Source organism: Protobothrops mucrosquamatus, unplaced genomic scaffold, assembly GCF_001527695.2.
Source record: "Protobothrops mucrosquamatus isolate PMUCROS unplaced genomic scaffold, P.Mucros_1.0 scaffold2609, whole genome shotgun sequence".
In the NCBI taxonomy this organism is placed as follows: Eukaryota; Metazoa; Chordata; class Lepidosauria; order Squamata; family Viperidae; genus Protobothrops; species Protobothrops mucrosquamatus.
Genome location: NW_015388663.1, coordinates 89,202 through 105,702, shown reverse-complemented (window position 1 = coordinate 105,702; position 16,501 = coordinate 89,202). Strand labels below are relative to the sequence as shown.

General features: G+C 40.3%; 1 protein-coding gene across 1 annotated transcript in view; it reads right to left on the bottom strand.

The window, feature by feature from the left end:
• Positions 1-1,483: 1,483 nt before the first annotated feature.
• The window catches only part of FER1L6 (fer-1 like family member 6), a 78,213-nt gene continuing 63,195 nt past the window's right edge, over positions 1,484-16,501 (bottom strand). The window contains exons 34-39 of the mRNA XM_015825381.1: positions 15,128-15,216; positions 12,212-12,310; positions 10,299-10,540; positions 7,750-7,910; positions 3,545-3,645; positions 1,484-2,308 (exon numbers count right to left, since the gene is read on the bottom strand). Coding sequence (XP_015680867.1) covers positions 2,122-2,308; positions 3,545-3,645; positions 7,750-7,910; positions 10,299-10,540; positions 12,212-12,310; positions 15,128-15,216 — 879 coding nt within the window. The 3' untranslated portion in view covers positions 1,484-2,121. The remainder of the gene's footprint in view (positions 2,309-3,544; positions 3,646-7,749; positions 7,911-10,298; positions 10,541-12,211; positions 12,311-15,127; positions 15,217-16,501) is intronic.

Here is a 16,501-nt window from a genome sequence, read left to right as displayed (position 1 = left end):
CTTCTTTGTGGCAGCCCCTCAAATATCGGAACAATGTTATCATGTCACTCCTAGTCCTTCTTTTCTCTAGACTAGCTTGCTCTAGACTGGTGTTCACACTTACGACTATTGCAGCATCCCCGTGGTCATGTGATCAAAATTCAAATGCTTGGCAACTGGCATGTATTGATGAGTGTTGCAGTGTCCCGGGGTCATGTGATCTCCTTTGGTGACCTTCTCACAAACAAAGTCAATGGGGAAGCCAGATTCACTTAACAACTGTGTTACTAATTTAACAACTACAGTGATTTACTAAATAACTGTGGCAAGAAAGCTTGTAAAATGGGACAAAAGTCACTTGAGTCTCACTTAGCATTGTACAAGGGAAAGGTGGCCTAGATAGAGAGGCTTCTGGCTTATTTCCTTGTCCTTTGCATTATTGATACAAAGATGATTAAGAAACTGGAGCTAAAACATATGAAGAATGGTTGCAGGAATTGGGTATATCTAGTGAAAAGAAGGAGGAGGAGTGACATGATAGCAGTGTTCCAATATCTCAGGGGCTGCCACAAAGAAGGGGGAGTCAAGCTATTCTCCAAGGCACCTGAAGGCAGGACAAGAAGCAACGGATGGAAACTAATCAAGGAGAGAACCAACCTAGAGCTAAGGAGAAATTTCTTGACAGTGAGAACAATCAACCAATGGAATAGTTTACCTTTAGAAGTTGTGGGGGGTTCATCACTGCAGGTTTTAAAGAAGAGATTGGACAGCCATTTGTCCAGAATGGTATAGGGTCTCCAGTGGTGGAATTCAGCCAGTTTGCACCAGTTTGGCAGAACCGGTAGCTAATTTTTGTTGCCCAGGCCCAGAATAGACTTCCGGAAGCGGCATCCACACAGAGAACCAGTTGTTCACATATTTGAATCCCACCACTGAGGGTCTCCCAAAAATGCTTTTTCAGGATGCTCCACACACATTTGCACTACTCAGGTGATCCCGAGGACACAGGTAAAACTCCAAATGGTCTCATTGAGTCTCTAAAAGAATGCAAATAACCATCTCTCTGCAAGAAATATAAATCCTTCCATTTCTCACCATCCAGTCAGAGCTGAAGAAGCTTCTTGGATGAGAAGTGAAATGTCTTCAAGGAAAAACAAGAAAGTCCAGTTGCCTCCTGAAAATGCACCTTTGGAACAATCATGATCTGCATGACTCAGAATCTCCATAGACATTCAGGTATAGGGTCTACTGCTTGAGCAAGGGTTGGATTAGAAGATCTCTAAGGTCCCTTCCAACTCTGTTATTCTGTATTTTATTCTGAATGGTGACTGTTAGCAACTGTCTTTCCAGAGGCATCTGCAGGTTGGGTCAAAATCAAGATGGCAGATGCAGCTGAACAATCGAACCCATGCCTCTTTTTATGAGCCTCCATTTTGATTTTTTTTGAACCTCTTTGCAGACATCCTTCTATCTTCTCCACACACAAAACCCACATATATTTATATTCATACAAAGCTGTATTAATTTTACATCAGAGACATTCACATTTTTAAAAATCCATACATAACAAAAAATAACATGAGGGAAATTTACATTAAAATTTTGCATTAAAAACAATTCAGGTTAACAACTGCTTGTGACAGAGTCTTTGTATATAAAAGCTTTATAAGTGAACAAAAACAATTGCACAATTTGAATGGATTTTTTTAAAAAAATAAAAACCCAACTATCCCAATGAATGATAATATCTAACATCATGATCTTTATAAATCTAGTCTGTTTGTTAATCTGAGATAGAAATGTTTAGTATCCGAAGTCTTTTAGCTGTTGATAATTGTTTTCTACACAGCTGGAATGTACTTCAATACAATTCTATTCTTTGTTTACTTTGACACTAACATTTTACGTCTTGAGATATGAAATATCTTGAAATAAAGAATTACAGCCCGGGTGTCCAACCTTGGCAACTTTAAGGCTTGTAGACTTCAAGCCTTCAAGCATGGCTGGGGAATTCTGGGAGTTGAAGTCCCAGAATCTTAAAATCTTAAAATTGTCCTGGCTGGACACGTCTGAGTTTTGAGCATGAATAAAAGCCAGCTTTTTATTTACTTTGATTTTAATAAATTGCATGGCTGAGGGATTCTAAACTTTTCCTATAACAATCCTACGACTGATGGCTCCAGGCAGTGTGTAGAAGAAGAGTACTAAGAAGATAGCTAAAATAATTAGGATTAGCCCAATAATGATGTATTTCTTGTAATTTCTCCAGATGAGATAATACAAACACTTGAACGGATTCACAAACCAGGAGAAGGATGTGTCAGGCCGGCTAGAAAGGAAAAGAAATGAAAAGAAAACTTAGTAAATATGTATAAAGTGAGTATATCATCATCTCCCTCTTCAGCTGAAAATTGTGTGTGTGTGTGTACCAAACACACATACACAAAAAGTAGTGGTTTTCGGTCCGGGGTATCTGTTAAATAATATATTTAGTATAATTTACGAGTTTAACCAACTTTCAGAGAAGATTTGTGATGGAACGAACAAACTACGTACGGAAGATGATTCATGCGAGATAAAAGAGACTTTATAATTGATTATTTTATATAACACTAACCATATCCCCGGACTCACACACACACACACATACAATGTATGTGTGTGTGTGTGTGTGTGTGTGTGTGTATATATCACAATATTATGCTACAATGTTGCATGCATTAAATTTTCTAGTACAAAATTATACCTAGAGGCTAGATGATGGAGAGAAGAATTACACAATGAAATAATTATTCTGAACAGTGAGGAATGGAAGCTACTAGTTCAAACTTTGTTACCAATTCACTGATTATTTTTGTGGTGGTAAAGCTCTTAGTATAGCCGTTTCTCACATTGCACCATGATAAGGGAGGCACAGATGATGGTTTTTGATGCCGGAACGGATTACAGGCACTGATTACAGTACCAAAACTGTAAAAGCACTTCCTGTATTAGTAGTAGTTAACTCTTAAGCCCTATAAGTCCTCTTTTGCATGTGATTCACGAGTGGATAAATTCTATTTGAGAATATAGATTCTATCTAGGTAAACACATTGTCAAACACACCTCATACATCTCCCCTGGTTTAGCTTATTTTTGGAATCCTGCAGCCAGGCTGGGAAGAAAGAGTTTCAGAATATCTGAGCAGGTGTATTTATATGGGAAATTAATAATTGTTCTTTCTCTTGCTTGCCCACCTGCTCCTACAAATCTGCTCACTTCCTAGGGTCTTTCCAAGGAATAGTTGCACAACTGAATCTATATGTAAGGCAGATGGTCAGCATTCTTGGAAAACAGCCATCTTTCTAATGTCCCGATGAGGAGATTAAATAATAAATCATAGTAATGGCTTTGTTTCTCATTTATCCTGATTTAGCATTTTGTGTCCGATAAACATATGATAAAAGGTGGCACTTGGTCAAGGACACACCTGGAGGATGGGAGGCTTCAGAATGGACACAAAGTTAGAAGTTCATTTCATCACCTAGCCAGGTATAATAAACCTGGGATAAATTGTGCCACTTACTTGGGTTTTTCCAAAGGTTCTGGTTCCTTCCGAGCTTTGCCGACTGGATTTTTCTCAGCCTCTTCAGCTGTCACTAAATGAAATTCAGCTTCCACTTTGCCCTGGGTTGAAAAGGAGATGAACTTTTGGTTTGGTTCAAAATATTTAAAGATCTCCTAATGGATGCTTTAATCATTAAAGAATTTTCACTGCAGCATCCCTACGATCACATGATCAAAATTTGGACCCTTGGCAACTGGCATGAACTTATGACGGTTGCAATGTCCCAGGGTCATGTGATCCCCTTTTGTGACTTACGACTACAATGGAGCCCAACATTTCTGTTGCTAAGTGAGACATTTGTTGAGTGAGTTTTGCCCCATTTTACGACCTTCCTGGCCACAGTCGTTCAGTGAATCGCAGCAGTTATTACGTTAGTAACACGGCTGTTAAGTGAATCTGGCTTCCCCATTGACTTTACTTGGCAGGAGGTCACAGAAGGGGATCGCATGACCTTGGGACACCGCAAACGTGATAAAATACACGCCGGTTGCCAAACATCCAAATTTTGATCTCCTGGCCATGGGGATGCCGCAATGGTTGTGTGAAAAGAAGGTCATAAGTCACTTTTTTCAGTACTCTTGTAACTTTGAAGCATCACTAAACAAATGGTTTTAAGTCAAGGACTACCTGTGCTAACTTCCTGTGCCCAGCCTTGATGTGTGGCCAGCAGGTCTGGAAGAAAGCCATACTGGTGTTCTGGTGAATATTAGGAATTTTTTCTTTATTAGGCTCCCTCAGAAATGATTCTGCCTCAAATCTGCCAGCAACACTCTGAGGCCAAGAAGGATGAAATGTATTTTGAGCCCTCTTCCCTATCCAGTTTGAGCCCTCCATAAATGATACGGGGTCTTCTGCTTCAACAGCGGGTTGGATAGAACAGGGGTCCCCAACCCCCAGTCTGTGGACCGGTACCGGGCCACAGCATGCCAGCAACTGGTCCGCACAAACAAGCAAAGCCCCCTCTGTGGGATGAAGGCAGCACACAAAACCACGTCCCCCCCTGGTCCATGGAAAAACCTCTCTCCACGTAACCGGTCCCTGGTACCCAAAAGGCTGGGGTCCTCTGGGATAGGTCCCTTCCAATTCTGTTGTTCTGTTCTGTTCTGATTTAGTACGTGCCTGAAAATAGCTTCAAACTTCCCCAGTTCTTATACACGTAGTCCTCAAGTTATGGCCACAACTGAGCCAACATTTCTGTTGCTAAGTGAGACTCAGTTAAGTGAGTTTTGCCCCATGGTACGACCTTTCTTGTCAGAGTTATTAAGTGAATCACTGCAGTTGTTAAGCTAGTAACCTGGTTGTTAAGTGAAGCTGGCTTCCCCATTGACTTTGCTGATTAGAAGGTAGCAAAAGGGGATCACATGACCCCAGGACACTGCAACTGCCATAAATACATGCCAGTTGCCAAGCGTCCGAATTTTCATCACGTGACCACTGGGATGTTTCAATGGTCGTAAGTGTGAAAAACGATCACCTCACTTTTTTCGGTGCCATTGTAACTTCAAACGGTCACTAAATGAACTGTTGTAAGTGGAGGACGACCTGTATTTGTTGCACCATCCATGCAGATTTCAATTTTATGTTCTCTGCAGGGCACTGAGCACTCAAAACTCCTCAAAATACATTATCTGATTACTGTGGTATTAAAAGGATGTGGTTAATAGTTTATCTGGTTATAGTGGCATTAAGAGGATGTGGTTGTGGCTTTAGGTTTATGTCTCCAGTGATGAGATTTCAGAAGCTAAAAGGGAAATTAAATGTCCTATTTAATCAATTCTTGGAAAACGGTGCTGATCCACTATCAGGAATTTTATCTTTTTTAGGCAAAATGCTGGAATTCCCACATTCTAGCAACCTGAGGATTTGTCACCTGGCTATTGTAGTTCTTGTCTTCTGATATTTCACCAGCCCAACTTAGCAACATTAAGAGGTGTGGTCTTCAACTCCCAGAATTCCCCAGCCAGCATTGCTGGCTGGGGAATTCTGGGAGTTGAAGTCCACACCTCTTAAAGTTGTCAAGGTTGAGAAACACTGACGCAAAGGGATAATGTTCTGTTTTTAATATCCGGCAGTTCAAACTCTTCCAATCTCTTGGAAGTCTACACATTCCTGACCGTAACATCCTATTATATCTGAATCTATGGAGATTCATTCCATACGTCGCAGGAATATCTGAAAAAGCTCAGGACCAACCGACACAATATACATACACACTTTAAACCCCAAAATACACTAAGGCAGAAGCTTGTCCACCCCAAGGATAAAACACCCAGACACAAACTGAATAATGTGATATATGCAGTACAATGCAGTGAGACATATACAGATCTGTATGTTTGAGAATTGAGGCCTTTGAACTATGGTGCTGGAGAAGACTCATGCGAGTCCCCTGGACTGCAAGGCGATCAAACCGGTCAGTCCTAGAGGAGATCAACCCTGACTGCTCTTTAGAAGGCCAGATCCTGAAGTTGAAACTCAAATACTTTGGCCACCTAATGAGAAGGAAGGACTCATTGGAAAAGAGCCTAATGCTGGGAAAGATTGAGGGCAACAGAAGAAGGGGATGACAGAGAATGAGGTGGCTGGATGGAGTCACTGAAGCAGTAGGCGTGAGCTTCAATGGACTCCAGAAGATGGGTAGAGGACAGGAAGGCCTGGAGGAAAGTTGTCCATGGGGTCGCGATGGGTCGGACATGATTTTGCAACTAACAACAACAACAACACGTTTGAGAAACAAAACAACCACTTCACAAACGCATGGCACAACATAAGAGAACGAACCCATCAGGGGAAAATTCAGCAGTCCATCTGCATTTGAAGACAGCAAAGTCCACACTCTGGACAGAGAGGACCACTGGTTTGAAAGAGGGCTCAAAGAGGACATCTACATTAAGACTGAACAGCTCTCTCTCAACAGAGGGGGAGGGATACGACACCACCTCTCTCCTGTTTAAAACACAATCCTTTCAACAATTTCAAGAAGGTTCCACACCCATTTGCACTATTCAGGTGACCCTGAGGGCACAGATAAACTTCCAAGTGGCCTCAGTGACTCTCAGAAAGAGTGCTAACAACCAGATGACTGCGAGGAATATAAATCCTTCCATTCTCCACCATTCAGTCAGAGCTGAAGAAGCATCTTGGATGAGAAGCGAAACGTCTTCAAGGAAAAACAAGAAAGTCCAGTTGCCTCTTGAAAAAGCATCTATGGGATCTATTATATCTGCTCGCAGTGAACCTGGTGGAAAATTACAGTAGACTTACATAGGAAAGATGTCTTAGAAAATGACATTTTCTTTCAGGCTCTCACTGTGCCTCAGGGGCACAATGTATCTGGATTAATTATGGCTGTGTCATCTGCTATAAATCTTTTCTTCTAATTGAAATTTAGTCAGTGCTGAGTAGAGGAGGAACCATCTCAATCAAAACACTGAAACCAGCGTTACATAAAATGTCAGTGGCTGAATTAATACAGGTTAACCCCTTAACCTCTTTTCTGAATTAACTCTTTTTTTTCAAAGTTTGCACAAGACAGTGAATTGTTATCCAATAAGCTGGCTTCACCCCAAAGTAACTCAAAACTGTACCAATTTAGAATGTTATGAGAATACAATTAGTGAGATTTTAAAACAGAATGAATTGTAATCTAAATCCATCCCTTGGGATTTATCCATGCTTTATGATAGATTGTGCTTTCAATTAAGACTAAATCTTTTATTATCTTATCTTATCTTATCTTATCTTATCTTATCTTATCATCTTATCTTACCTTATCCTATCCTTATCCTATCCTATCCTATCCTATCTTATCTTGTCTTGTCCTGTCTTATCTTACCTTATCTTATCTCATTTTATTATTTAATTTTATTATTTAATTTTATATTTAATTTAATTTTTATTTTATTTTATTTTATTTATTTACTATATCACTATAACCGGTCTATGTGGAACTGAATCCACAGCAAATGAGTGGATTGCAATCTTTGTAACACTGAACCTGGGATGATGCAGAAAGAAAGAATTTAAGGGGGGGGGGGGAGAGACTGAAGCCTGAAAACAGTCCAAGAGCACTTGGATTTATCATGCATAAAATGCTTCCCCCCCCCTTAAGACATTTGAACCTTAATGGGGTTTTTTTTGTTGTTGTTGGTTTGTTTACCTACCGTGAGTTCTCCAGCTTTGCTGAAAGGCCACCAACCTCTGACCCGCTTCTGCTGAAATATGGAAATTTTGTTCTTCTCCATTTCTGTTATCATGCTTATGTCACAATGCTTGGCAGATTTGGCTGCTTGAGGAAAGCCGTTCAAGTTCATTTCAAGAGAGCCTGAGAACCACAGAATAAAATTCTACATTAATCAAACCCTTAATGGGCCATATAACTTTCCGAGATTAACTCTCTGCTCTTGGCTAAGCTCCAAGTACTTCAGAAGAGTAAAACCTATTTAACATTTCTATCGTTGTTACAGTGATTAGAGAAGGAAAAGCTTGGATGTGTGTTTACAGAAGTCATCTGCAAAATAAGTTAGTGTGACCTTCTCCATTCTTCATCCATTGAGAAGTTCCCAAGTTGAAATGAGATTCAGATTTCTTTCAGAAACCCGGGAAAGCGACTACCACCTGATGTGAACACAACAAGGATAGATAAGCATTCTGCCCCAATATAAGGCAACAACCTATTTTGCATCACAGTTCAGTCAAGTTGCGTGTTTAGAGTAATCCATCCATAGTGTAGCAATCTGGATTGTATGCATTAAAGCAGGGCTTTTCAACCTTTTCATCCATTGTACTACTTTTAGGATATGGCAATATCCGAGTACCACGTCGCCTAGCAAGGTGTCAAAAACTTGATGACCCCCCCAAAAAAGACAGCCGAGCAAGACACCTGCCTGCCCACCTGGTGGCGCTCTTTCTCCTGTCCGAGGTTTTCATTGTTGTGAGCATTTCTGTTGAGGATTGGCAGTGGGGGTGGGGTGGGGGGGGTGTTTGGTTTTTATTCCTTCCATCTGCTGGGTGGTTGCAGCAGGTTTTGGTCACTTCACATGACCCTGGGACACTGTGACCGTCATAAATATGAATCAGTTGCCAAGCATCTGAATGTAAATCACAAGACCCTGGAGATGCTGCAACATTCCAGCTGATCGGCGCTTCTTCTGGGCTCAGCAGAAGCACCAGGATCAGTGCCGAGCTCCAGCTGGAGCCTGGCACTGATCCTGGCGCTTCCACTGAGCCCTGACAGTCCTGAAGAAGCGCCGATCATCTGGAAAGCGGCACTGATCCTGGCGCTTCTGCTGAGCCCTGACAGCCCTGCAGCTCCAGCCATCTCTCGCTCAGGCTTGTGTGGTGCTGCCACTGGTTCCGCTCATTCCCCTCGCCCACTACTTTTCTAGGATGGTCGCGTACCACCTGCCAGGTGCCAATGTACCACAGGTGGTACCCGTACCACTGGTTGAAAAGCCCTGCATTAAAGAACTTTTCTAGACGGTTTTTTTTTAAAAAAAAACCTGAACTTCTTGACTATTTACATGAACTAATCTTCACTCAGAAATAAAGTAACAATTAAAAATTAAAAGGAAAAGAAAAAGGACACTCTTTCAAGCACAATAAGGTTCACATTTTGGAGAGGGAAGATAGATGGTTTGAAAGAGGAGTGAAGGAATCCATTTATGCCAAAGTGGAAAAACCCATTCCTCAATAAAAGTGGAGGTCTCAGACACAATCTGCCTCCCCCATTTTTTATGCTGCTCTTGCATCAGTCCCCAGGAAGATTAAGACCGCTTCACACATTCACCAGGGAGATCACATTTAATGACCCACCTAAGAGAGGAAATTAGGAGCAAGAACACTTAACGACTCTCTGCCTACTCACCTATTCAGATTAGGTGAGAAATGAAACCACCCTGAGAATGTCCACAATAGAGGACGTATATGGGGTCTCCCTAATCAACTTGCTCAAACTGAAGAAACTACTTGAAGCAAAGCAGCAAAATGTTTCAAACCAAAACGAAGTTGTGGATATTCCAACGCTGGAAGTTTTAAAGAAGAGATTGGACAACCGCTTGTCTGAAATGGTATAGGGTTTCCTGCCTAAGCAGGGGGTTGGACTAGAAGACCTCCAAGGTCCCGTCCAACTCTTTTATTCTGTTATTCTGAAAAGAAGTCCAGTTGCCATGACTCAAAGTCCAGACAACTCTATCTGGATGATGAGAATCTTCATTGGTACATATTCACTCAGGAAACTATCTGCTCAGATAAGGAGCATCTTAAGGAGCACTGGTGGTGCAGTGGTTAGAATACAGTATTGCAGGCTGACTCTGCCCACTGCCAGGAGTTCGATCCTTCCAGCTCAAGGTTGACTCAGCCTTCCATCCTTCCAAGGTTGGTAAAATGAGAACCCAGATTGTTTGGGGCCATGTGCTGACTCTGTAAACTGCTTAGAGAGGGCTATATAGCACTATGAAGCACTATATATGTCTAAGTGCTGTTGCTATTGCTCAGAGACAGGAACGTTTCCTTCAACGCGGAAAGGAAGTGAGAGCAATGGTTCCTTCCCATTACTGACAAAGGAAAAATGGCTGGAAGGTGGAAGTGGTGGAGCTTTGAAGAGTGTATGGGGTTTCATGAGAAAAGTCCACTTCTGGATATCACCCAGGTCCTGTTGGAGAGAAGGAGATGTGTAACTGTTGTGCTCATTCAGTGCCCCAGCCCTTCTTACCCAGAAAGTCATCAGAAGACAGTCGTTCAAAGTCCCACACTTGGAGGAGCAGTACTGGAGGCATTTTGCGTTCTGTCTTTTCCAAGGAAAATATGTTCTCCCTCTTGCAGACAACCATTTGTTTTTCAGGCGGGAGATAGTGGAATGGAAACACAAAGCGCCAGTTGAAATTCCCTTCTCCTGTCAAGGAGTTGTAATGGACATCCGTCTCCTGTCCATTGTCTTCGAGGCCTTTCAACCATCTGTGATGAGTGTAGGGAGAATGACAAAGTGAAATGGGAATTTGCGATCCACAAAGTAGTCAGATAATTGGCATCAAAACAAAGTATCTTGGGATGCTTTGATGGGGTAAAAGCTGACATGAACGCATGACTTTTGTTCTTCAAGCTTTCTACTGGCTTCCTATCAGTTTGCAAGTACAATTCAAAATGCTGTTTTTGATCTTAGAAGTCCTACTTGACTCAGCATCTTCAACAAATTCTGATCAAGTTAGGACTTCTTTGAACACATAAATTTGCACTTTGGGGATGTTCCTAGGAATCAGTTGATGACTTCTATCTTGTATTTGGCTTGTGCATCAATAGATTCTGTCCTGAACTGAAATAGCCTAGTGCTTCCCAACCTTGACAACTTTAAGATATGTGAACTTCAACTTCCAGAATTCCCTTCTGGTCTATCCATAGACATTCCTAATAGTATTGCACAGTAGCCAGAGTTTCGATCTTGATTTAAGAAAGGACCAAGGGATATCTGCAAGGGCAGGGGAGCTAGAGAGTATATGCCAAGAAAGTCAAGATGGCAGCCATAACTATTAAATCAAACCCTGACCTTTTTTTATATACCTTGATACTCCATGGATGTTCCCAAAAGGACCTAACTTTGCTCCCAAAACATATACTGTAGGCATACCAGGGAGACTGCTTGCAAAAGTTTATTGGAATTGAGCAAATAATAACTTCCAATAAATAAACAAACAGCCAAATACTTTACTAACATTTTGTGCCTAATACACAGAAGAGATCTTACAAATGCCAGATTCAGTGACACCTTCAGCTTTTCTGGAAGGAAAATTGTCTATATACCCATGGCCATATTACTTAACATTGTCTGTGCCCGTGTTACTTACCATTTTAAAAACATAAATCAATGATAAACTGGAATTGAGAGAGCCAAGAGAAGAGAAACAGTTACTCAGCCCTGGGACAATAGGAAATGCAAGGAAGAGACTCAGAATAGTTCCTCTTTTGACAGTGTTGTCTTTACAAAGGGGCAGTGAAGATTTTGCATAGATTTTCAAAAGTTTGCTCCTATGTGCTTCAACAATGAAGCAGTATTTCTGGAATCCTCAAAGGGCTACCAGATTTCATAATCATTTAAAGTGACTTTTAATTGTGCTTTTTAATGGGTATGTGTTCACTTTGTTGACTTTGTAACTTCAGGCATAGACATTTTTAAAAATCCAGAAAGAAAGCAATGGAAAAACCACTTCTATAGATTTGCAAAAGAAAATAAACAAATGTATCTGCACAGAGGTAAGCAAAATTCAAAGGAAGCTACCTTTTAACTTGTTTATAAATGTTGGGTGATAGAATTATACAAAAGTGCAAATTGATTAAATTATCTGCAACCGCAGCTAAATTCTGAGACTGCATATGAATTCTCAATTACTTTTGAATTTTAGTCCTAACCCTTATCAGTTCTATGCCTTCTGAATTCTAAGTGGAAGCTGAATTTCCAAAGAGCTATTGCTGTAAATCACCTCATTGCCATGCTATAAAATGCCATGTTCCCAGCAAACTTGGCAGGGACTCCAGATTGATGAATGGCTTTGACCAGAAATTAATTTCCCTCATGCTAAATAATTGACGTGATCTGCAAGCCACGTACCCCCAAAAGGGTATAAGCAGACATACCCTTTTACATAGATGTCACTTGATTTTTGTCCTGTGAAGATATTTTCATCCTCCAGAATGACATCTTCAGTATTCCAGATTATTACTCTTAGTTCATAACTGAGGAGGAAGGAGAGAAAATAAATTGGGAAAAGTCACAAGTTAATGGAATATAAAGTCACTCAGGAAGAATGGTAATTATTCAGTCCCTCACTCTGGTGGTGCCTGAGTTCCCCTATTGTCTTACTACCTATTTGGTTAGTGCACTACCTATTTGGTTAGTGCACTTTGTGTGGCACTTGCTATTAGAAGCTTGATTTTGCTTGACAGCAAGGTTGGTATTCTTGTCCACACACACATCTATGTTACATGCACTGATAGCCGTATAATTTTTAGATTGCCGGGGACAGAGATGTTCTGTATCAATTAACTCACTGTCCCCACTGTTTAGTTTAAATTTTCCTCCAGAAAATCTGTGAATTTATAGCCAAGTAACTCAGTCCCTTTCTTTGATGGATGCAAACCATCTCTTTTGTACATCTTTTCATTGGACCAGCTACAGACATCGTGACTAATATATCCAAAGCCTTCCCCTTTACACCACTCCTTTAGCCACATATTGAATTGTGCTATATAGTGGCCTTTTCCATTTTGCTCCTTATACACTGGTAAAACCCCTGAAAAAGTAAGTCTACAGCCTATTCTGCTAAGTTCCTGCCCCAAGCTCTGGAAATCGTTCTGCACAGAGAGTACATCTTTTTGGGACAGATTGTTAGTGCCAAGATGTACAATAGCCTCCACATCACAGTCCTTGCTGCCATTCTTGATTATTTTAGAAATACACTTCTTGTCCCTACTGGCAGTAGCACCTGGAAGACATCTGACCTCTTTCGAAACCTCTCTGTCACATGTTTACCCAGCATTGCTCAGACTTCAAACAGTGATGTCACCAAATCTAAGAATGACATAGCATCCTGCTGACATCATATTCAGTGTGTGCTTCCTTTCCTGGTGTTGCCAGGAAGAAGACAGTAACCTTGACTAAACAAACAAACAAAATGTTTACAAACAAGAGCAAATAGGAAAAAAATAGAAATGAAGAAGTATCACTGGAAAGAGTTAATATCTTTTAGGGTTTTCTTGACGTTTTTTTGAGCCACCATGAAAATACCACTTTTGTTGGATAAGAGGGGAATGGTTGACTTCAAGTGGCTACTATTTTATTTATTTATTTCTATCCCACCTGATTTTTTTACAAATAACTCAAGTTGGTGAACATATCCAACACACCATTTTCCTCTTATTTTCCCCACAATAACAACAACCTTGTAAGGTGAGTTATGCAGAGAGAGAATGATTGGCCCAAAATCACCCAGCTGACTTTCATAGCCAAGGCAGGACTAGAACTCACAGTCTCCCAATTTCTAGCCTGGTGCCTTAAGGCTTAAACCACTAGACCAAACTGGCTCTCTATTTATTGAACATGCTATATCCCGTGCTTAAATTCATTGCAACATAGCTTCTATGAACTAAAGGCTAGACCAAGGTATACAATTGTTGTTGTTAGTTGCGAAGTCGTGTCCAACCATCGTGACCCCATGGACCACGTTCCTCCAGGCCTTCCTGTCCTCTACCATCTTCTGGAGTCCATTTAAGCTCACGCCTACTGCTTCAGTGACTCCATCCAGTCACCTCATTCTCTGTCGTCCCATTCTTCTATTGCTCTCAATCTTTCCCAGCATTAGGCTCTTCTCCAGTGAGTCAATAATACAATACAATAATTTTGCATTATTAAATACTGCATAGATCCTGCTTCTTAAAAAGACCAAATTTAAATTAAAACCTTTGGTGCAAATTACATGCTATGAAGATTTTTTTTAAAAGGCCTTAATTAACTCTTCATTCATAAAGAGCTGTGTATGATTTTTAAAAAAACAAATCAATGTTAAAACTGAGCAAAGTTGATATATATATTTATAAAATTATCTCACTCCCTAATTAATCATTTTCCCAAGCTCCTCTCAAAACTTTTTAAATGAGGTCTGAATTTTCTTTGGATGTTATGTCTGGTTCTTATTCATCACACGCTCCTTCTGAACAGTCAATTTGATAATGGCACTTGTTATCTGAAATTATATTAAATAAGCATTGCCAAATTTCTTCAGGTTACAACACCTACGCCGATACGTTTGCATATTTATAATAGTAAAAAAAGGGCCAATATACAAAGAAGCAAAGTTTTTTTCCAGAAAGCCTTAACTCTAACTTAGATAGCGGCAAATTGGCTTTAATAATTCTGGAGGCAACACAATAGAAAATGATATAGCTAAAGACATGATAGTTTGCTCCTAGTGTAAAAACAAACTTGAAACAGGGATCAATGCTCATGATGCAGAAAAAATATTTGTTGAACTGGGAAGCATTTCTATCAGGCTAAAAACCTGCAATGATTATTTTACTAGAAAGAAAGCAGGAACTCCTCTTAACAATGCAGGAGTTCTTCAAGCAATTCTGTTAGATGAAACAATGTCAGTTAAGGATAGCAAGTGCAAATGAGGGTTACAAAATGGCGGACACTTTTAAAATGAAAAGGACATTCAGATCCCCTTCAAAAAAACTGGAATTTCCTGCTGGCTAAGGGGCTATTTAACTAACCTTGTCTGCTCTTTAAAATGACAAAGGTTGATTTGTACTTGAACAGGAGAGTAAATCTCAGGGTTTGGAAGCAAAAAGGAAAATCCTCCAAAGTAGTTGTGGCAAACTCTTTTCATTTTGTGTCACAAAAAATAGATGGATATGCTACTATCATAGCAAGGGGATCAGCTCAGCTTGAGGGAGTTTTTTTTTCCTAACAGGAATTGCTGCCTTATGAAAGATGCAGGACATTAGCAAATGTCTACTTGAAGTTGAAGAAGAAATGCATGTATCATAAATTACCCTTTGGGTTTTCTAGGTGAAATATCAACAGGAGGACCGGGAAGAGGCATATCTTTAGGAAATATATCCACCCACATCTGCACACGACCCTTGAGAAGAGAAAACACAACACAGGAAATAAGATTCTAAACTAGCCAAGAAATAATATCATTCAATTCAACTTGTCACCCCTTCGCACAAGACCTGGGAAGAATTGCCTTGTACATCCTCTCTGCGGTCTCAAGGCTGATCGCCCTAAATCTATGGCACTTCCCTTATTTTATGAGTCTCTTGATCTAATTTCAAAAGCAGCCTTGCAAGTGGTTGAGTCCAACCTGTGGCAAGAGCTTTATATCTCCTTGTGGTCCTTTGCTTCAGACAGTGAGAAGAGGGATCCAGAAAGAGAATAGAAGAAGGAAAAGGGGATTTGACAGAAGAAAGAAAAAAAGATGTCAGAAAGAGGACTAATGGTCTTCCCTCTGGCCCTATCTCTTTCTGCTTCAACCTACCATCATTAACGCATGATTCTGACAGCTATCTCTGAAGGAATGCTCAGTCTTCCTCTACTGAATCGTATTCTCTTCAAATCATGGATGTACACTTCAAATTCCAACTCTGTTAACTGACAACATTAATATGTTGGATTCTTGTGTTTTCTGAACTCGAAATGTCTTTCCTGCAGATGTTTTATTACCAAGCTAGGTAACATCATCAGTGCATAGGAGAGTGAAGTAATATATATACTAGCTAGTATATAATAATAATAATAATAATAATAATAATAATAATAATAATAATAATAATAATAATAATAATAATAATAATAATAATAAAGTTGGAAGGGACCTTGGGGGTCATCTAGTCCAACCCCCTGCTCAGGCAGGAAACCCTATACCATTTCGGAATAATGGCTGTCCAGTCTCTTCTTAAAAACTTCCAGTGTTGGAGCATTCACCGCTTCTGGAGGCAGGTTGTTCCACTGGTTAATTGTTCTGATTGTCAGGAAGTTTTTCCTTAGTTCTAGGTTGCTTCTCTCCTTGATTAGTTTATATCCATTGCTTCTTGTCCTGCCTTCAGGCGCCTTGGAGAATAGCTTGACTCCCTCTTCTTTGTGGCAACCCCTGAGACATTGGAACACTGCTATCATGTCCCCCCTCGTCCTTCTCTTCATTTTATATATATATAAAATGTATGCTAGCTTGCCTTGCCAGTCTTAGGGTATAAGTTTCTCATTGTTGGTTTTTTGCTTCTATTGTTCCTTTCCTGGTGCAGTTTCCTGCTTAGCTGGGTGTTTGCTATGAAGAAGAATATGCTCCAAGCTGCTTTTTTTTTCTTGATTTTGGGTTGTATCTTAGAAATGATATGTAGATGGGGTTTATCTCTGTGTATCTGTTG